The sequence below is a fragment of the Rhamphochromis sp. 'chilingali' genome, assembly GCF_963969265.1.
Source record: "Rhamphochromis sp. 'chilingali' genome assembly, chromosome: 5".
Classification (NCBI taxonomy): Eukaryota; Metazoa; Chordata; class Actinopteri; order Cichliformes; family Cichlidae; genus Rhamphochromis; species Rhamphochromis sp. 'chilingali'.
The window spans coordinates 13,949,801-13,972,535 of record NC_137932.1 but is presented as its reverse complement, the minus strand read 5'-3'; the positions used below and the strand labels follow the sequence as shown (position 1 = coordinate 13,972,535).

Genomic DNA, 22,735 nt, shown 5'->3' with positions numbered 1-22,735 from the left:
TCAAATGCAGGAATAATCAGTGCAAAAAGGTGGAGAAATCCACATAAAATATATTGTCCAGCTTGGCAAGGCAAATGCACCCCTGATTCAATAAATGCTTTAAAAGCCGCTTTGCAAAAAGAGCTATATGAGGAAAAAAGTCAAAAGAAAGTAAAAAGCAGGACAAAAAAGGGACAAAAGAGAGATTAAATGCTGTAATTGTGGAAAAAAACGGGCACTTTGCTCGAGACTGCAGGAGTGTAATTCAGGAACAGGAAAGTGATGAATGACTAGCACGAGAGGAAGGAAGTGAAACAGATGAAGCGGAGGTTTACAATGTAGAACAACTACTGTTAGGTTCAGAAGACAAGCCAACAGTTGTAATATATGTGAAAGGTGTGCCGTTAAAAAATGTTTTGGGACACAGGAGCTTGTAAAACTGTTTTAACTGTAGAAGTCCCAAATGTAACATTCTCAAAAAACACTATAATTGTGAAATCAGCCTCAGGACATGTGACAAAACAGCATCTAACCGATCCCCTTTTATGTCACATAGAGATAGTGGCCGTGGCTGCAAAAATCAGTGCATTTATGACCCATCATGCCCAGATTGTATGAAATAAATAAAAGGAAATCATTCATATGAAGACCTTTTCTATAAAAAAAAAGAGAGATGCATAAGGTAGATTAAGGCTGTGTCATTGTTCAGCCAAGGAAAGTGTGTGAAAAGATAAATGTTTCCATCCTGGAGGGTGGGTGAGACTGCAGCTCACTCACAGTCCCTGATGGATACAAAATAAAATATAATAATCTGAAGGTTGGATCTGAGATGAGGCAAACAGAAGACCAGTCTAAAACTAGGCACAAACCTGTTCAGAGAAAAAGCAAATTTTGTACAGATTGGATGAACTATAAATTATCTGTTTGCTGAGTAAGATGATCCTAACTATTAAGTTGGCTCAGTAGTAGTATAGTGATATACACTAATAAAATATTGTAATATACTATTGTTATTATATAGACAGAAAAAGATGATAATAATTAATAAAAATATAATATTAATAATAACAAGAAGTATCCTAGCCAGTATGATGTGAGATGGACAATTGTTATGAAGTAGTCTGCATCAAGCTTAAAGGTTTGCTCAAACTCAGTATAATGAAATATGAGATGAAGAAAATAAAAGCAATATCTAAACCAATTAGGTGCATAGAGGCACTTAACCTGTTTGAAAACCTGTCATTTATCCTAGATAAATATTACTGAGATACAGAGCACATCTATAATAACAACTAATAAGCCAAACCCTGTAAGATAATAACTAAACCTGCAGGATTATGAAGCTGAATTAAATGTGTGGACACCGCTAAGTTGATGAGCATGTTACACATTTTCTTTTCTTTTTTATTTATTGGTTTTTTTAGAACAGAGGCTGCATGCTATTAAAAGCGAACACATGCAGCTGTCTGTGAGCTCAGTTTCCCCTCACACTTCTGCTTTGTTTCTGGCAACATTTTTCTTTGTCTTTTTGTATCCTGACTCATGTATGTTTTTGTTTTTTGATTATTTTGTTGGTTTGGAAACAAATTTGTGCCAATACTTGTGGATTACGGTGACACATAGTGATTAGGCATATGATTTACAAATACCCAGTTTTAGAACTGTGAGCTATGAACAATGCAAAGTTTAGGAAAAAATATATATATACACAAAACAAAAAACTTCAAAGTTTGAAATATGTAAGATGTGTGAATTCTTTGAAAAACTAGAAGGTATCTAAAAATGCCTCAAGTGAAAATGAAATTCTCCAATGACATTCTGATAGTTAGGTCAGCATCAGGGCCAGAAGGCCTGTGAAACCACAATAACCTTTGAGTGCAGAAGCAAAGGAAGGAATTAGGCCAGTAATAGCAGACATGCAGAAAGCAGGTATTCTCGTGAAAACTAATAAAGCCACGTGTAATACACCAATTTTTCCAGTAAAATACTGGAAAATATCGCCTAGTTCATGATCTAAGAGCAATAAACGAGGTAACAGAGCAAATACCTCCAGTGGTTGCAAATCCACATATCATTTTAAATCAAGTAACACCAAAAGAACAATGGTTCTCGGTGATTGACCTCTCAAATGCATTTTTCTCTGTTCCCTTACATAAAGATTCACAGAATCTATTTGGATTTACTTTTGATAATGAAAAATACACATACACCAGGCTACCACAAGGATTTCAAAATAGCCCAACACTGTATGCAGAAGTTCTAAAGAAATCAATGTCATTTTGCTCTCTTCCTGCTCCAGGAAAATTTCTGCTGTATGTAGATGACATATTGATTACAGGCCATACACAAGATGATTGTAGAGAAAACACAATGACGGTTCTGCAACATTTGGCAGAACAAGGCCACAAAGTATCACAACACAAGTTACAATTGTGGAGTGATAAAGTCATCTACTTAGGACATCAACTAACAGGCCGAGGCCGCACCTTACTAGAGAGCAGAAAGACAGCAGTCCAAAATGCACCAAAACCAAATAACTAAGCAACAAATGATGAGTTATTTAGGTCTGTGCAATTTCTGTAGGTGCTGGATCCCAGAGTATGCACTGCTGGCCCAGCCACTACAGAACCTAATTTATGGAAAAGACCTAGCATTAAAAGACAAAATACAGTGGACCCTAGAAGCAGAAAAAGCCTTCACTGATTTAAAAATAGCATTGCAAACATGTACCGTCTTAGCATTACCAGACTATGAAAAACCTTTTATTCTCCATGTCGATGGAGTAGCAGGGTACATGAAGGCAGTTTTGACTCAAGCTTTCGGAGACAACTCTCTTATGTAGGTATTCTGCTCTCACACTCACACATTACTATAGAGAAGTGTAATCAGCTAAACCCCAGCACCCTGCTTCCTGCAGAAACAACGATGGCAGAATGGATGACAAAACTGTTTGAGAATAAAGAAGTGATACTAAGCAATCAACTGCCGAGTGATCTATCTCCAGTCTCTTGCAGGTTGAACCCCGGTGATTGGATTCTGATTAAAGTCCTCCAGCGAAAAAACTGGAGTGCTCCGAGGTGAGAGGGGCCCTTCCAGGTGTTGCTTACTACACCGACAGCTTGTAAGATAGCCGAACGACCTTCGTGGATCCATCAAAGCCACGTGAAGAAAGTGTTTGCACCACAATAAGACGCCGGTTCCCCTAGCTTCCAGGTGATCTGCCGGTGGAGGAAGGGCTGATTGGGTATATCCCGCCACTCCACTTCGCTGGCAGTCTACTCACCAGAAGTTTAGGTGTACCAGGTCATCCTGAAGAACAGACACATAGTAAAAGAGTGACCTATCCCACCAAAGAGAAGAACCAATAACAACACCAGGGACGCCTGAATAAAAACTCAACAAGATGACTGAGGAAAACAACCTGATGAATCCAGAAGACGAACCAGCCCCAGAACCAACACCAGCACCAGCCCCAGCCCCAAAGCTGTTGTGCTTGGGCGCTTGTAACTTCAAACTCTGGACCACCGGCCAGAAGGTAACCCACGCTCTGTTTCCCTATGTAGGAGTAGGAAAGCACGCACTACAAATAGAGACTTTAGACTATCGTTTTGGACTGTTTTTGAATGCTTCCACCCGCATTGACAAAGCACAGAATGAAGAAATTGATGCAATCCGCATCACTGTCATGCAACATCGAGTAGCTTTGGACATTATTCTTGCAGAGAAAGGAGGTCTCTGCGTGTTGTTCAACACCACCTGTTGCACCTACATACCTGACAACATACACTCATTAAACATGACAAATGCTTTGAATGTTCTGAAACAATTGAGAGACGCTCAGCAGCAGGACTACGTAGCCGTTAAGCAAGGCTGGTGGGACTGGTTACTGAGTGGCTCCTGGAAATCCTTAGTGATTAAAGGCCTGTTGGCCCTTTTCAATGTGATGTTACTATTTTGCCTTTTCACTGCTTGTATTGTTCCATGTCTGAGAAGCATAATGACAAACATGTTCAAGCGTATGTTAGGAAACTATGTTTTGGTTCAGAGGAATATGGAGGATCCCTATCGCCAATATGATATGCTGAATATGGAGGAAAGAGTGGAAAATCCCTATTCTAGTCTTTACAGAACTGTTGTTTAAATACTTCACTGAATGACATGCAAAAATGTGACTAACAAGTGACTATGCATTGATTAAAACCTGTGAAATATATTAACAACAGGAGGGAAATGTGAGAGGATTTTTATGAAATCAAGTATAATCAAGTGTGCCTTATAATCGAGTGTTCATATATTTTCACATAACCAAGTTTATTGTTAAAGAGAACATAATGCATTCCTTACTTTAGTGTCTGAGATGTTTGACAAGTATACAAGTATGTATTCTTTAACCCAGTGTGTGTGATGTCAGATAAGTGTGATATACTTCTATGTTTTTATTCTTAGTTTGTGTGCAGAGGTCAGATAAGCTTAGGTAATGTCTGGCCTTTTCCCTTTCGGTTAAAAGAGGAAGTACTATGTAACCCATTTTGCCTTATAAATAAAGCAACCAGCCTGCGCTGAGTGTGTGTGATTATGCTGAGAGGCACACACCCATGCGCATGTCTTAATACTCTCTGAGTCGGTCTGCAGTGTCTTATTTCTCTTACTTGTGAACAAATGTCTTAACCCCTGACATAAGGGTTATTCGATAAGATGTTTACTACGTAACACCAGATAATGGTATGGCTTGAGGGCCAATTAGCAGCAGTCTGTAAAGGTCTGTCAGTTACATCAGAGGCTGTTGCTGGCACCGTGTCTCACCACTGGGCTACATTGTTTTATGCCATGTTATGGTTTGGTATTTTAATGTTGGTGAATAAACCTGTAGTTGGTCTGCACCTCATCTCTGCCTCAAGTCTCCTATTTGAACCCAGCCGCTACATTCTAACAGCTCAGTTGGCGCTAAAGAAATATCCTCCACACCATTACACCGCCATCACCAGTCTGAAGTGTTGCTACAAAGCAGGATGAATCTATTCTTCCAAATTATGACCCTTCTGTCCAAATGTTAGAAAAGAAAGACTCATCAGACCAGGGAACATTTTTCCAACGTTTTGTTTAATTTGCAACCTCAGTTTTCTGTTTGTAGGTGTGGCGCCTGATGTAGGCTGCTGCTGTAGCCCACCTGCTTGTGCATTCACAGACGCTGTACTGCATAACTTGGTTGGAGTTTACCAGAGTTTGTAAGGTTGCCAAATTCGGAATGTCACATTTTGAAATAATGTTGTTTTGTGTAAAAATCTATATAAATGCTAGAGTGTGAAAAACAGTCCACTTGACAATCCAGCCTCATAAAGCAGATATACAGGGAAGAGCAGAGGCAGTAAAAAGCAAAGTCAGGTCAAAGCCAGGAATGCTTTGCTCCTGGCAGTTGATTGACTATTGCAAGCTTACTTGTGTTTTTTACACCCATAATTCAAAAACACACAAAAATCACAAAAGTAAATGAATCAATTAGAAAAACCCCTTAATTCATAAGGTAATTAGAGTCTCTAAAAAAGCTGTTAAAACATAAAAAATACAAAAAAGAAATTCTATCTCAAAAAGTGGAGGAGAAATGTGAAGTAGGATAAATAACTCAAGTACTTTACATAATGCTTTAGGCAAAAAGAATTCTTTTTTTTTTTAAAAACTGGAAATAAAATTAAAAGACTAACTGCGCACTGACGAGAAAAAGAAGAAAAACACCAGGAGGAGGCTACATGTCACCTGAGACATCAGTGGCCTGTACAGCAGGGTTCATTCATTTGCAATTTAACCGGAACAGTCACACAGACAGAATGGATTAGACCTGCAAGTACGAAAAATTATTTTAGCATCTGGGCAACATGATGAACTATTACATTATGTATGATGAGTGCCAGTTGGCTTTAGGCTGTTCTAAAAGATTTATTCCAGTGGAGCCCACTCACTCCACATGCACTTGTGAGATAAAGACGGACCTATTCTGGTATAGTTCAAATGGTCTCTTAAAATACGCTGTAGTCAGATGTGATACTGCTGACGGAAAGATGGCTTCAGTGTAACTATAACAACTATTTTTTTAGTGCTGTTCGGCAGTTTAAGAAAAAAAGTACTAATACTACCAAATACTAAACCTTATTGTTTTTAATCCTTTTTCTTTCAAATTGATTGATTTACTTTTAAAGACCTGGTCAAGATAGCATCTGTACATCACTACTGTTTCTGACGCACTTTCTATATCAAAGTAAGTCTGAATAGTTTTTAATGACGGACATCAATGAACAACATAAATCAACAGAGCTACTCATTGAAATGCTGTTAATGTATTATATTATTGTTATTAAAGGGTTTCTTTTAATGCATCACCTTGAGATTTTAAACATACTGTATATGGACAATCAATAATTATCACAAATGGGAATAAAACCATTGTTTCTGTATCGTTCAGATTATTCTGGCATGTGTTATAACAGTTGTAATTAAAGGCTCATGAAAACGTAAAGCCTTCCACTTAAAACTGTATTTATAAATCTACAGAACAACCATATATACTGGATGATGTGGTGCTGATTTATACAGCAATATACAGCAACACTTTGTGTGGTATGATACAAAGAGAGATCTTTTAATGTGTACACAAATGTTTACACACACGCCTATGACAATGATCAAGAAGCAAATTAGAATTAATCACGAAGGATACAGCATGCACTTTCCTCGAATGAAATCCCAGTTGTCATGACACCAGTTTCCTGTCCACATTAGTATTTGGATTTTGTCACTCGCAACAACACACGTAGACACTGCTTCCATTACTGCATGTGAATGGAAATATTATCCAGGGTTCACTGTGAAGAGAAAAACACAAGAAAGGAAATGAGAAATCCCAGGTTGCTTACACAAAATCCACACCTACATTTGCTAGCTAAATGTGTGAAGACCAATTCCTCAAAAGTTGGGATTCTGTATGATCTAAATAAAAACAGAATGGAAGGATTGGCAAATCTCATAAAGTCCTATTTTATTCCCAAAAGGACAGAGAAAAGATATCAAATGCTTAACATGAAAAAATATGAGGGTGGGAATGGATGTTTGTATATGTGTGTGCCTGTATGTCTGTGTCTATATGTCAGGTTGGGTGTCAGGCGCCACCTCTCTGGGGACATCTCAGCCCCTCCAAGGTTTGGAGGCCTATCTCCCCCTACCACCACTTCCCCTGCCAGTGGTGGACTCCCTCAGATATCGGTGCGTTGGTGGTTCTTTGTGTCCGGGGATGGGCGTCCAGGTACACACCGGCTCACTCCTTGGCGGCCGCTTATCGGGGCCTGGAGCCTGGGGCTCGCTCGGGCCACTTCGGAGGTGGGGTGCCCCCGGCCTCTCGGCCTGGGGCTCGGTCACTCAGGCGCAGCTGGCTGCCGGCGGAGCTCACGGGCGCGTCACTGCAACTCCCCCTGGCTTCTGCTCCGCGGCTGCTGAGTGAACCCTCATCTGGGACTCTCCTCAGCTCTTTCCGGGACAGTGGCGCGGCTGCCCCTCTGTTGGTCTTCCTTGGTCTCTTGTGTTCTGGGGGCCTCTGGATGTCTGGAGTTTTGATCTCCTCCACACCTGCTTCACGCCCTGGAGGACGGGGCTGTGGCCCCCCCACACCCTCTAGCAGATTATTACATGAAGGAACCTTTTAAAAAAACAAAAAACAAGCGCGTCCATGCTCACAGGTGTACACACGGGTGATCACACCCACAAACTACACCCTTTTTGGCTCCTACCTCAAAGCACACTGTGTTCTGTTGATCTTATGTGCTGCACAATAATGTTTAACATTTAGTATTTACTGTCATATTCCCATATATCATTGTGATGTTGTTTATTCTATTACTCTTGTTCTCTTCTGCTTGCTTTCTTTTTTCTTTCTCAGCAGGTGATCCAGGTGATTGATATATGCATTTTTTTTCTCTGCCCGTTCTGTTGGTTTTTGTCTTTTGCCCTTCTCCCCCGTCCCTCTTCTCAGCTGTTTCTCTTTCCCTCTTTCTTTCTCCCCTTCTTTCCCCCAGTCAAGTCTGTCCCGTATTCAGTAAGTGAAAATAAAATAAACAATAAAAGGTGAATCAAATGGACCATTACGGCAAGGCTGGGATGGTCAATTTGGTAAAGTAAATCCGTTGGGCATCTTTCTTTGCCTTTAGACAACAATTCTGATGGCAAAAGAGCCAAATGGGACAGGCCAAAAAAAAAAAAAAAAAAAAAAAAAAAAAAAAAAACCATGAAAAAATATTAGTTCACTTTGATGTAACATTGCAACAAAGGGCTGGAAAAGTAAAAGAAAGGAACATTTTACAACTAATTAGATTAGCTGGTAACAATTAACATAAAATGAGCACCTTAGACAGGCATTTCTCAGAAGTAAAAATGGGCAGAGATGCAAAATAATCCACTCACAAAATATGGAATAATTTCAGGACAATGGCGTAAGACTTTGAATATGTCATCTTCTGTATTACATAATATTATCAAAGGATTCTGAAAATCCAGAGAAAAGTCTGTGCGCAAGGGACAAAGCTAAAAATCAATATTGTGCAGCCATGATCTCGAAAGGCATATATACCCATCCAGAAGGCGTCGTTTTCAGGATGCCTCACATATTTCAGCGAGACACTACAGTTCAAGCCAACAAATGGAAATTTGGCACATCATGAAACATAAAAAAAGAAGACATAGGACTTTTGAGCAGCTAGAATTTTAAATGAGACAAGAATGGGACAACATTCCTCTCCCAAAAGTCCAGCATCTCAGTTCCCACATTTATAGACTATTGTTAAAAGAAGAGATGGTACACAGTTGTAAAGATGTTCCAATCCAAAGATTTTTTTAGACCCATTTCTGCCATCAAATGAACTTAAAAAAAAGTACATTCCTCATTTTAAACATCTGATATACTTTCTCTGTTATATTGTAAATAAAATATCGGCTCATGAGATTTGCAGATCATTGCATCCTGTCTTTATTGACATTTTACTCAGCATCCCAACTTTTTTGGAATTCAGGTTGTACATAAAAATCACTCAAAACCCCCAGAGGAATCTTTATTTGTTTAAGTTAAGCTCTCCCTGTAGTCCTGAGTGAGCACGCTGACCTTTGCAGGGTACAATAACGTTCTCTTTTTTATCCAGGTGGTCCTTGTGGAACTTGGTGCGGCAGCAGCGGCATTCGAGCGCTGGCGGAGGCTTAAATAAGTCCCACAAAGGCCGGCTGCAGACCTCACAGCTGGATGGAAAATGATAGAGTGCGAGGATAAACTCATGGCCCCTGTGGTTGATGTAGGAGCCGCGATCGCCATGCGGCACAGGTTCCAATGGAGTGTCCTGTTCACGCCTGATGTCGTCTTCACTGTTATACTGGATCAGGGGAGACAAGAAGGCAAATGCAACACTTACGATTTACTTGAAGCAGATGGGTAAACTGAAGATTGGATAGCTGATGAGTCTTGAAAGTCTATGACAGAAAGGAAAGCATTGATGGTCCCAACTCATTACCTTTATCTTTGGAATTTCTCTGGCATCTGCACGGTACACATCACTTTGACTTATAGATCTGACACGAACCAGCTTACTGAAACAGGGAGAGAGATGGAGAAGTTAAGTCTAGTGCTAGCCTAGCAAGATATTTACTTTAGGTATAGAATGATTTAAAAATATTGTAAAGAAAATGCCATTAATTGGCAAATCAAGCCAGTTGAGATTATTTATTTCATTACCAACTGAATCATAAATTTTTTCAACATGATTAACTAAAACCAAAAATTTCCAAACAGTTCCTAGATGAGAGTAATCAGAAGTAAATGTTAGAGAAAGGTTAACATTTTGAATGAATTGAAGGACAAAACATTTTATATGGATGTAATTTTCCCAGATTCCTTTTACAACAAATATAAGAGCAACTTACATTCATGCGTTCATATCATATTTCTATTCAAGTAACTGTTGCGTAACTCTTGGGTTACAGGAGGAAAATGTGCATATACATAGACGGACACATCATATTCTATCCTGTGGGAAAGTGAAAAATTACTCATCTTCCAACGACTTTGTGCAGTTATAAGCAGTTTCATGGCCTTTATTGCAGCAGATTTTATCTACAGCCGTTTCTATTATATTCCACCAAAACCTGCACAGCTTTGACTTTGCTATAACTCTTCATGCTCCATACATAAGATGGAAAAGATGATGACAGGTTCACCTGCTTTGGTTGATAGAAGCGGACCCTTAAAAAAACAAAAAGGGTATTTCCTGCAATGCTGAGGTCTGAAAAGTAGAAACAATTCAAATTTGGGATAATGCTCTACATTTTAGACAAAGTTGCATTTGGTAAAACTGTACTGGATGGATTGTGAATGTTTTTGTGTAAAACCTATGGAAATTAAAACCCATTTGCAGATTCCAAAGCTTTTCCCGTTGAGCCTTGCTAATTTTCATTTGTTCAGTATTTTGCATCATGAGGTACACAAAGTACTTCTCATTTAGTCAACATTTTTGAACGTTGCTTTTAATGACTCACTCATTGTCCGGGGTCATGAAAAGGTTTGCTTTCTCTCGATCCAGCTCAGTGTTATAGAACAGGAGCTTTTTACTGCTCACCACCACATACTGTAGTGAGACACCTATACTGGTGTAATACAAATGGTCACTTTAAATACACTCATAGCTGTAGCATAACATAATTATTTGGTACTGTTTTGTTGTTTACCAATATGATACAGAATAAACTGCTTTTTCATTAATATTAACACTAACAACTCAAAAACAGTCACATGTTAGATATGGGTTGAGAGACCATGTACTAGCCCTTGTTTCCATGTTTTGTTTCATACACCACGTTAATTGATATAAATCATTTCCTTTTAGACCCGATCAGGCAGAGGCTGTATATCGCCAATGCTTTAGATGCACTCTCTACAAATTTCAAAAACGTAAATAATAGGCATGCACAACAAACAAATACGATCACCAGAGGCACTAATTGAAATGCTTAAGTCTTGATTTTTTACATTTTTTTTAATGTATCACCCCAAAAATTCTACACATGGGATTTTAAACATATATGAACAATCAGTAATTGTCATGAAGCGCAAGAAAAACAACAACATTGTTTCAGTTGAGTTCACATTGATCTCTCGCATGTTATAACAGATGTACTTATAAAGGCTCATTTTTAACTCAAAAAGAAGCCATAAAACCGTTTTAATACATTTACAGGACAACCATATATAGTGTGTGATGTGGTCATAGAAACAAAACAATCATATATACTATTAGCTTCACGTTATGTGCTACGATACACAGATATTTATCGTATATACAAATGTTCAAACACATGCGTAATCTTTTTACAAACGCAAAGAGAAAAAGAAAATAAAGTCTTGTCATAATTATGATTATTAAAAAGAAAAAAGGGCAGTTTAATCGTGAAGATTGTCGCATCTTTTCACTGGATGAGTCACTGTAATGGGAAGACTGTCCTGATTCTCCTTTTGTTAAAATGACCAAAAAAATAAATCCTTTTTCTCATGACGTCAGCCAGTTTTCTGTCTGTATTAGTGTTTTTTTAGGGCTTTTTGTGTTGTTTTTTTTTTTGACAGTCTTCTCTGAAAAACATAACACACGTAGGCACCGCTTCCAGACCACCATTACTCCACACGGATGAAAATATTAGCCAGGGTTAACTGTGAAGATAGAGGAAAATACAAAAAAGAAGATGAGAAAAACCTGGTATGCTACCAACAGTATGGCAGGACTTCAAAGGCACGCCCACACAAAATCCACACATAGACTAATAAACAAGGAAGCTACCCAGTAGCCACACAATGAAAGTGTAGATGAAGGGAAAAAAGCAGGCAGACACAGTTATATTTATTAGTGTGCATGTTTGCCCAAAGAAAAATAGAAGTAGAAGAAATGGTTTAATATTACAGGGAAGACGCCCATTCGTAGACATATAACAGCCGGAAAACACGTGTTGCTACTCACTTTACTTCTATTCTTTTTAAGCTAAAGAGCCTCAATTAGTGTGATTAGCAACAGTTGTGTTTACTTGCTATTTCATGTCAAAATGGCTGCTGTGAAAGGGGTTAGGCTAACTATAGCAATTAGTATAAAGGAAAGAAACAGGGACAAACAACTAGCACCCGTCTCACTTGAATATAACCTACTAATAAATATTGATCCCACAAATTATGAGAATTGCTGATTTGCACATTAACTGACATTCAAAAGAAATAATCTGAGGTTCATGTTAAGCAAAGCTAAGCTAACTAGCCACTTTTTGTCATCTTAAAAGCAAGACTTAAAAGAAAAACTTTATATTATTTCATGGATTTACTCCTTCCAAACATGTCGAACCAGAATTTTCCCTAATATTTCTGATTTTTTGGTGATATTAACTGAAGCATTTTGTAACTTCGGGATTAAACAGCGAGGTGAGTTGCATTTAGCTGTAAACTTGGAAAGCACACAAAAGCATGCCTCAATACGTTAAAGCCACACATCTCATGCAGAGGTCCAGTTACCCTCTGTCCCTCCTCTTTAACTTTCTTCAGAAGAACATATCATCATCATCATCATGATTATCGTCATCATCCAATGCCCAACTCCAGTCTTTGAGGTCAAACTCAAACAGTCTGAAACATCAAGTATGAGGGGTTCAAGGAGCCTTTAGTGGTCAAAGAGCCTTTAGTGATCTATGGAGTTTGGAAAGAAAAGTGTCCGGACTTCTTTAGTTTCTTGAAGACATTTCGCCTCTCATCCGAGAAGCTTCTTCAGTTTTAAGAGCAATTGGTGGTGAGGCCCAGATTTTTAAGCCCGATTGGAAGTGTCTATCAGGACCTTCCTTAGGGACACTCTCAAAAGGGAGAGTCCTATTGGGAGAGGCGAAACGCCTTCAAGAAACTTAAAGAAGTCCAAACGCTTTTCTTTCCAAGCTCCTTAGACTATGATGACCTAGATGGCTGTGTACCTTAACAGACAGCCTTTAGTGATGCGTTAATATGCTAGACAACACATGCCACTGTCAGAAGGGGGCACCAGTGGGATGGTTAGTGGTTCACCAGGTACTTTACGCTGCTTTCTATGAAGAGTGGGTTAATAGGCACGGCAGCGATGCAGGTGGAGAGGGTCACCAAGCTATGCTACTTACAGTCTCCCAGCATGAGAGACGTTAGAAATGGTGGGGTCAGAGGTGAAGAGATCGGGGGTCAGTGGAGGATGATACGGAGCATGGGGCCAGTGCTGAAGGACAAAAGCAAGTTAGGGTGTGGCTGAAAGTTGAAACTACTAACTGCATTAATGTTCTCATAAAACAAGACAGATACAGTTAATTAGTCCCACAAAAGGTTTGATGCCATTTTCTACTCAGTTAAGTCACTGCTGATGCTTGGTGAGGTGCTGTGTGCGAGCATTAATGCTGCATCATTAATGCAGATGGGAAGGTTCAGAAGTCAGTTTAAAGCAAAATATTGTACATCAGCCAGAGCTTTGGGTTTGTTTCAACTATGCAGAAGCTAGACAATGTAGTTAAGAAACAGCGTTTAAGACCTTTACCTGCATTTACCTGCATGAAAAAAATAAGGTATTTTTCATGCTAACAAAAGCTCAGAAAAGGTTCAGACAATTGAAAGTGAGAAGAGAATAAGGCCAAGAAAGCACAAATCAAAACACAAAAGATCTCCTGATGAGCACTAGATTAGTCAAGTAAAATAACAAGCAGCATCTGCTGCATATTTATTTCATTTAAATTACAAATGCTCATATTATTTTTATTGCATAAATATTTGAACAAATTGCATTTTTATATTTCTGTTGTTAGTTTCTTAAAACATCAATGTTGGTGAAGTTTCTTAAACATGCTCAGTTTTATTATTATAATAATAAAAACTGAAAACATTTTTCCTAGATGACTGTGAAGGGGATACCCCCATACAGTATGTAAAATTAAAGCTTATAGTTAAGAATAAAGTAACATTTCCAAACTTGTTTTTGTGGGTTTCTCACCTTGGCTTCCCCGATGACGGTTGCTGCCGGGTGGATTGGATCTTTACAGCGCCTCGATGGGACATGCGAGGAGAGGACTTGGGCGAAGGTCGTGGGGATACTTGTGGAGAGGAATGGGGTATTTTTTCAGGGGAATTGCGTGCCACAGGGGGAGGACTCAGTGTCGGGTGTTTCGGGATGCGCTTAAGGAGGTGACTGACCCAGTGCTTCTGCTCCGTCTGAGAGCTGGTCAGGAGGAGTAGTTCTTTGGCCGTGGAGATGTCATAATTCACTGTTAATAAGATTTAAAAAAAAAAGATTAAGAGAGAGATATTTCCTTTTTATGACCAAGATTAGATTTTGCAGCTTTTCATACATCCACTTTAGCTTTGATCTTTTTTAGACATGTAGACATGTGAGAATGAATATTGGATGCAGTAGATGGGACATTAAATGGGTTTAACCATTTAAGTTTTGTGTGATATCTGATTGCACTCTAGTGTCTTCTGCGTGTTGTGCACTCCACCCAGGCAGCCTGTGTGAGGTGGATTATATCCTGATGTGTGTGAGAACAAGAAAGAACAGCTTTGGACCCACCCACCTCCCCCACCCCAATATCAAGTCTATGATGTATACATAAATCTATTACATGATGGTGCCATTCTAATCTTGTGTTTTTGTGCGTTTTCTTTATTTTGAATCGTGACAGCAATTCATTTTAATATTTTGGGGCTGTTTGTTAACCAGGTGTTTGAACCCAGATGCATGTACTATGTACAGATTCTTGGGTAATTTTAGTGCAACCGTAAAAATCAAGTTTCCTGTTAAATCCTGAGTGAGCATGCTGACCTTTGCAGGGTATGATAACTTCTTTTTTATCCAGGTGGTCTTTATGGAACTTGGTGTGGCAGCGACGACACTCGAGCGCTGGTGGAGGCTTGAAGACGTTCCACAAAGGCCGGGTGCAGACCTCACAGTTGGATGGGAAATGGTAGAGGGTGACGATGAACTCGTGGCCCTTGTGGCTGATGTATGAGGCGCGATCACCAGAGTTTGTGGGTTCAGCTCCAGCATCCTGCTCACGCTTGCTCTCACCTTCATTGTCATATAGGATCTGGAGAGACAGAAGGCGGCAAATGCAGTTAAAACTTAAAGTTACAGAGGAAGTTTTGTCTTGAAGGTCCGTGAAAGCAAGAAAATAAAGAGAAGGAAACAGGGACGGTCTCAACTCATTACCTGGAAAATCCTTGGAATTTCTCTGACATCTGCACGGTACACATCAGTCTGAGTTACAGGCCGGACATGAAACAGCTTACTGAAAGAGTGAGAGAGATGCAGAAATTAAGTCTAATGCCCACCCAGTATGAGAAACCTACTTTATATAGAGTGATTCAAATTTATTAAAGAAAAGAAGACTTGAAATGCAACAACAGATCAGTTTTGGTTGTTTTTATTGTCTTGCATTATTATCAAATCCCATTGTTTACAACGGCTTTAGCTTATTCCCATGTTGCTGTTTGCCATTGCAAAGATTGATTATTCCCAGAGGATGAATCCAACACCCGGCAACATTCATCATTTTTAGTTTTACCTTAACTTCCAGACAAGGCATACAGTGGGGGAAAAAAGTATTTAGTCAGCCACCGATTGTGCAAGTTCCCCCACTTAAAATGATGACAGAGGTCAGTAATTTGCACCAGAGGTACACTTCAACTGTGAGAGACAGAATGTGAAAAAAAAAATCCATGAATCCACATGGTAGGATTTGTAAAGAATTTATTTGTAAATTAGGGTGGAAAATAAGTATTTGGTCACCTCAAACAAGGAAAATCTCTGGCTCTCACAGACCTGTAACGTCTTCTGTAAGAAGCTTTTCTGTCCCCCACTCGTTACCTGTATGAATGGCACCTGTTTGAACTCATCATCTGTATAAAAGACACCTGTCCACAGCCTCAAACAGTCAGACTCCAAACTCCGCCATGGCCAAGACCAAAGAGTTTTCGAAGGACACCAGGAAAAGTATTGTAGACCTGCACCAGACTGGGAAGAGTGAATCTACAATAGGCAAGCAGCTTGGTGTGAAAAAATCAACTGTGGGAGCAATCATCAGAAAATGGAAGATGTACAAGACCACTGATAATCTCCCTCGATCTGGGGCTCCACGCAAGATCTCATCCCGTGGGGTCAAAATGATCATGAGAACGGTGAGCAAAGATCCCAGAACCACACGGGGGGACCTGGTGAATGACCTGCAGAGAGCTGGGACCAAAGTAACAAAGGTCACCATCAGTAACACACTACAACGGCAGGGAATCAAATCCCGCAGTGCCAGACGTGTTCCGCTGCTGAAGCCAGTGCATGTCCAGGCCCGTCTGAAGTTTGCCAGAGAGCACATGGATGATACAGCAGAGGATTGGGAGAATGTCATGTGTCAGATGAAACCAAAGTAGAACTTTTTGGTCTAAACTCAACTCGTCGTGTTTGGAGGAAGAAGAATACTGAGTTGCATCCCAAGAACACCATACCTACTGTGAAGCATGGGGGTGGAAACATCATGCTATGGAGCTGTTTTTCTGCCAAGGGGACAGGACGACTGATCCGTGTTAAGGACAGAATGAATGGGGCCATGTATCGTGAGATTTTGAGCCAAAACCTCCTTCCATCAGTGAGAACTTTGAAGATGAAACGAGGCTGGGTCTTCCAACATGACAATGATCCAAAACACACCGCCCGGGCAACAAAGGAGTGGCTCCGTAAGAAGCATTTGAAAGTCCTGGAGTGGCCTAGCCAGTCTCCAGACCTCAACCCCATAGAAAATCTGTGGCGGGAGTTGAAAGTCCGTGTTGCTCGGCGACAGCACCAAAACATCACTGCTCTCGAGAAGATCTGCATGGAGGAATGGGCCAAAATACCAGCTACTGTGTGTGCAAACCTGGTAAAGACCTATAGTAAATGTTTGACCTCTGTTATTGCCAACAAAGGTTATGTTACAAAGTATTGAGTTGTATTTTTGTTATTGACCAAATACTTATTTTCCACCCTGATTTACGAATAAATTCTTTACAAATCCTACCATGTGGATTCATGGATTTTTTTTTCACATTCTGTCTCTCACAGTTGAAGTGTACCTCTGGTGCAAATTACTGACCTCTGTCATCATTTTAGGTGGGGGAACTTGCACAATCGGTGGCTGACTAAATACTTTTTTGCCCCACTGTAAAGTAGGACAGTATTGAGAGATGTGTTGTAACTGTGGCATTTAACCCTCTGATAACTGAAACTCAAAGGTTTGTGCTGACTTCCACCTGCTCTGTGTAGTTTTGTGGTCTTTATTTGAGCTGATTTTTTTCTATGGTCATTTCTATTATTTTCCACCAAAAATCTGCATAGCTTTGACTTTGCGGTGAGTCACCATGCTCTCTGTGGAGCATTTGATGGAAAAGATGGTGACTTAAAATGTAAAATGATTTTTTATTTTTTTAAATTTGGACAAACAAAAGAAAAAAAAAACATGTTCTGAGTCAAATTCAGTGTTATATTTTAGATGATCTCAGTTATTTGGGATTCAGATATTTATTTTAGTATGATATTGCAAAGCACTATTGGCTAACAATGATTGGTGCTGCTCTCCCAAAGTGTGAGATTTGACAAAGGTTACAGTTATGATGATCTAGAACTCTAGACCTGGCTTGAAAAAGGTTTTACAGCCTTAAAACATCTATAATAATCGCGGGTTATTTTTAGAACGTTAATCCCGCGATAAACGAGGGACCACTGTATTTACTAATGTGTTCCATGTTTAAAAGGTGCTTTTAATGACTCACTCAAGGTCCAGGGTCATGAAAGGGTTAGCTTGCTCTCGATCCACCTCGCTGTTATAGAACAGGATCTTCTTACTGCTCACGACTACATACTGTAAAGGAAATGGAAAACAATAAACAATATAAAAATATATGGGGAAATTATTATTATTTTTTTTTAAATGCAAGAAATATTGGTGGATTCATTACTTTTTTGTCCCAACCAAATCGCTTGGTGTTCTTGGAAGGAAGTGAGATCCAGCCCTCCAGCCTGGAGTCTAATGAGTGGAGGAAAAACAGGAAGGTGTTAACATACAAAAACACAAAAACCTTTAATTGTGCGAGTCACTTAAAAGCAAATATTGACAGTCTCATGCTTTGGTGGCACTTTCTTTAAGAAGAAAGGAAATTCTTCCTCAGTAATACAAACGGGCAAGGCACAGGATGTCCTATTCTCTGGTTTGAGACTATTACGTGAGAACTACAAGATTTCTAAGAAACTGCAATTCCAAAACATAACAAGTGCATAGTAGAGATATAAAAAGAACGAAAGTAACTTAATTATTAGTAGAAATCCACACACAACTTCACTCTCCAAATCTTTTGTAGTGGAATAAATTTCAGCAAAGCCGTGCTGCATCAAGCTGTGTGTGTTTGCACAGCTACACACAGGGATTAGCTACAGGTTCGCGGTGTCAGGCAAGGGTTTGGAGTTATTTTATTCCAAACTCAAATTAGAGAAGAAAATGAACCCCCCATCCATAATTTTATGGATAAATATTGTAAAAAGCTCTTTCAAAAAAATTTGCTTTGCTTTAGTTTCAATCCACATCCTGGCTTTGAACTGCCATGCAGGGTCACCTCTAGGTTCAGGTTCGGTTTCAGGCTCAGAGGACGGTTCATAGGTAAGGGCCAGGGGAGTTTGGCCCCGCTCCTGACGCCCATCATGCTCTTCTTCGTCCTCAGAGTCAGAGCCAAAGAGAGCGTGAGCCGAGCGAAGGTTTGGCCGAGTGTCGATGCAGACGGATTTGTGTGTGCGCTGGTAGGTGAAGGACATTGATTCTGAGGTGTGAGAGTGAGTAATGCGCACTGCACCGGACCATGAAGAGAGAAGTTAAGGTGAAATAAAAGGGATGAAAAGGAAGAGGCATAATGAGGAAAAAGAAAGGACTGGAAGAAAGGTATAAAGAAGTGCTTTCGGGCCCTGAATATAAATGTTAAAGAAAATCTTTGCGATGATGACAGCAGGATGAAGGGTCTACCTGGGTATCCTTCTAAATCCAAGTCGTTGCCACTGCTGATGCTGGTGGAGTCCAGAGAGTGAATGCTGAGGGATGTGATCTGGGATCGCAGCTGCTCAATGTCGCTCTCTTTACTGTCCAGCGTCATCTGAAGATCTAGACGCATCTGGTTCTCGTCTGCCATCAGCTAAATAAACAAACAGCTTGTTAGCTGAACTCACTTTCTCACTTCTAATGCAGAATATTGGGGAAATAATTAGAAACACAGAAACGATGGATATTTTCTTCCAAGAATATAAAGTGCATATTTTTTCAGTTTGATCTACATGGAGAAATGTTTTCCCCTATACAATTTCATAGCATCTTAAATGAAGTTAAAAAAAAACCCCAAAACATATCAAGCTGCAATTCCTTGAATGGCCACCTGAAGCTGACTTGAAAAGAGCCCATCTGCAGAATGAAAGTGCCCAACTTTCCAGCAGAAATAAAGATGATTAGAGATTAGTAGTTAAACTTCCACAGTTTTAAAATAAATACACTAATGGACACCAGTGCTACTCCTCAGCCTCCTAGTGGATGCACTTAAGATATCAATTTGAAAGTCCTACATCACCTCGTTCTTGACTTACTGTATTCACAAAGTTGGGTGTCCATGCCGCCGCCGACAATACCCATCAACACTGATTGACAGTACTGCTCACAAAGTCGCTAAATGGAGCTCTTGTCTGTGTTTGGGGCTGTCGGTAGCCTTGGAAGCATTTTAAATGCAATTAATCAGCCAAATATTTTGGTCTCCGTGTGTGTGGTTAACTGAACAAAAAAACAAAAACAAAACTGTCCAAGAAGTCTGTGATCCACCGAGTATTATTTGGGAATTTACCACTATGAATTGGCCATCCCTACCAACCCTCAAACACTTTTCATTCAAATATGGCCATTTCTGGCTTCAAAAAACCAAGATGCTGAGGGAAATAATAGAAAAATTGAGGCTTTTAAACAAAAGTAAACAAACCAATAGATAGTAATAAAGCTTCATCCATCTTCTATGCACTCTCAGCTCAGGTCCTGTAGAAAGCACTCCAAATCTCTAGCTGACACTAAATATTGAGAAATTCTAGAAAATTCCAAGTCTTTTCCCCCCCAGTATCTCTGTCTGTCCGTCTCCTTCTCTACAGTAAGAATTTTAATTGGTAATCAACATTCAGCCTCTCTCAGTATCTCACTGATTCTTTCTGGCAAATGTATCTGCTTATACGCCATGCATTTATTTTCTGGGAGTGTGGGCGTACTGACCGCCTCCATTTCAGCCAGCTGGTTCTGGTATTTTACGATGGCAGTGCTGAATTTCTCCTTCTCTGCTTTCAGCTCCAGCTGCAGTTTCCTGTTCTCCTTCTCCTTCTTGTGCACCTCGGTGTCAGTGCCTTGGTGGCCTCCCCGCACCTTCTCCCTCCTGTTCATCACCTCAGCCAGTTTGTTCACAGCCTGAGAGAAAAAAAAATAAATCATGTAATATATACTTTTACAGAGATCTATTTATGATAAATACAAGCCTGGTAAATTCAACAGGAAAGCCTGCAGCAATATGTTATATGTTTCAGTAACTTTTACCCAGAGTTCAACACAACCCTGTAGCAGAAAATTACTCTTAACACAAGAGTAGCATGCAAAAAATAAAGTGTAGCAGACTTTCGAGACCTGTGCAGGCACCCAGACACACACCTGAATTTTTAGCGTTCTTTCGTTGCACAGCTGCTTATCAAAGGACTCTTTGAAATAGTTCTCTTCATCTTTTGCTTTCTGGAGTTCTATAAAAATAGCAAATCAAAACTCATACATGTTTCTTAACACAATGTTTCAGAAATTTGGTTAACAATTTACAGGACAAATACTCAGTTTTTCGATAAACACAACAGTGGCTACTTTTCTGACAATTTTACATCTTTATCTGCGTAAATAATGCCAACTTTTAACACACATTCTATAACTTGGAGGAAATGACTTCTTGATAGAAATTTGTTTTATCGGTTGCTCATTACAGAAGAGTGACGCTCACTTTGTTGCATTTCTTTCAGCTGGTTGTTGAGTTCTTCCTTCTCACTGGCCAGGTTGGCTACATCCACCGTCAGCGTACGATTGGACTCTTCCAGCTGTGAAGGTGGATAGAGCAGAGGTGAGGCGATGTTATCAGTGGATACTCTGCATAGCAGTCAGGTGACAAGAATACTTTAACTCATTTCAAAACAAAATGTACTTTGAGCTTTCCAGAATGAATAAAAGGGAACAAAGCCAAGCCAAACATTAGTGACTCTTATTGTTCTTAATAGTTTATGTGGTTGCAAAAATGATGGTCTTGAGGGTAAATTGCTACTGACATAACTAAATATTTCCCAGGGCATTAAAGATACCTTGCAGAGTTTCTAGCTACAACCAGTGGTATACAGAAGTGTCAAGATTTTCTGAGAAGGTGATAAGTTACAAAAAAATGTAGCAACAGCAGGCAGGGACTTCATCCAAACAGCTAACAAACATTTTTTGGCTCGAACAAACAAAACTTGAGCCGATCTTACCGAGCTGATGGTGGCCTCCTTATCGCTGAGCTCCTGCTGGTGCCTCATCATCATGTCGCTGATCTCTAGCTCCTTCATGATCTTTTCTTTCTCCAGATTGGAGAACTGGTCCTCAACGACAGAACGAGCCAACTTCTCAGCGTCTGCTTTGGTCAAGCTTTCTTCCAGCCGGGTTGTCAGTGACTTCCTGCAGAGGGAAAGAGAGCATGAATTACCATTATCTTATTAATTACCAGAGCTGTATAAATCCTAGAAAGACAGGAAGATCCCTGCTGTTATTACCTAAAAATCAACAGCCTGTAGTGCTACCATGCACTGATATTTCTGGGACTTTTTTGTCTCTGCTGAATTTGAAAGCATTATATGTCCACAATAATGTTTGGCTCGAGTGCATCTGGGACAGCTGCTAATCTGGTTCAGCTTCATTCAGTCTGTGAAAGGTCGTGTCCTTCTGTTTGGCTGAGATTAATTTGAACAAGGGAAATGACACTAATGTGAGAAGACTGCTATATTCTTCAAGTACAGATAAAATGAATTTTGTAGAGTTGAGATACACATATTTAACTGCCACTTTAAAAACTGCAAGTTTTGGTTCGTTTTTTGCTGCTTATGTCAATTTCCATACTAATCTGGTGATTAAGTGTTTACAGTGTTTTTATACTGAATGCAGAGTCGGCTTATCAAAGCACAACAGCCACAGTTACCTTTCTTCCTGGTATTCTGCCAGTTGCTGCTGCACCTCTTCGTACAGCTTATTCTTCTCATCACGCTCATCCGTCAGCTCACGGATCTGCGTCTTGTAAAGGGTCTTTGATAAAGAAATCATGTAGACCCAATCAGTTTTTAGATTACACTTACAGAGTAAACGTGTGAGGAGCTAGGGAAAGCCAATTCACTTAAATGTACAACTGAAGTGATTTGGCTGTCACTGCTGTTTGCAGATAGCATGCACAAAAAGGAAAAGAAAAGAAAGAGTTACTGTGAAACAGTGCTGTGCCTCCAGTTGGTCCTTCAGTTCCTTCAGCTGGCCATCAGCCTCCTGCTTTTCCCTGAAACAGGACCAGAAATCTGTCAGTCATTGCTGCAGGCCAACTGAACACCAGAGCCAAAGCAATGCCTTTAAA

General features: G+C 39.8%; 1 protein-coding gene across 4 annotated transcripts in view; it reads right to left on the bottom strand.

Annotated features, from left to right (window-relative positions):
* Positions 1 to 5,107: 5,107 nt before the first annotated feature.
* The window catches only part of LOC308396724 (rho-associated protein kinase 2-like), a 41,067-nt gene continuing 23,439 nt past the window's right edge, over positions 5,108 to 22,735 (bottom strand). The window contains exons 20-34 of one of the 4 annotated variants that reach the window (XM_080882255.1): positions 22,591 to 22,660; positions 22,316 to 22,419; positions 21,612 to 21,798; positions 21,098 to 21,191; positions 20,764 to 20,849; positions 20,338 to 20,526; positions 19,066 to 19,231; positions 18,014 to 18,081; positions 17,828 to 17,916; positions 15,240 to 15,318; positions 14,853 to 15,117; positions 14,025 to 14,295; positions 9,516 to 9,591; positions 9,116 to 9,377; positions 5,108 to 6,833 (exon numbers count right to left, since the gene is read on the bottom strand). In XM_080882255.1, the coding sequence (XP_080738381.1) occupies positions 6,820 to 6,833; positions 9,116 to 9,377; positions 9,516 to 9,591; positions 14,025 to 14,295; positions 14,853 to 15,117; positions 15,240 to 15,318; positions 17,828 to 17,916; positions 18,014 to 18,081; positions 19,066 to 19,231; positions 20,338 to 20,526; positions 20,764 to 20,849; positions 21,098 to 21,191; positions 21,612 to 21,798; positions 22,316 to 22,419; positions 22,591 to 22,660 (2,020 nt within the window). In that variant the 3' untranslated portion in view covers positions 5,108 to 6,819. Of the gene's footprint in view, positions 6,834 to 8,959; positions 9,378 to 9,515; positions 9,592 to 11,507; positions 11,702 to 13,170; positions 13,263 to 14,024; positions 14,296 to 14,852; positions 15,118 to 15,239; positions 15,319 to 17,827; positions 17,917 to 18,013; positions 18,082 to 19,065; positions 19,232 to 20,337; positions 20,527 to 20,763; positions 20,850 to 21,097; positions 21,192 to 21,611; positions 21,799 to 22,315; positions 22,420 to 22,590; positions 22,661 to 22,735 lie in introns of those variants that run through there. The other 3 variants (XM_080882254.1, XR_013971608.1, XM_080882256.1) reach the window with 3 other exon arrangements.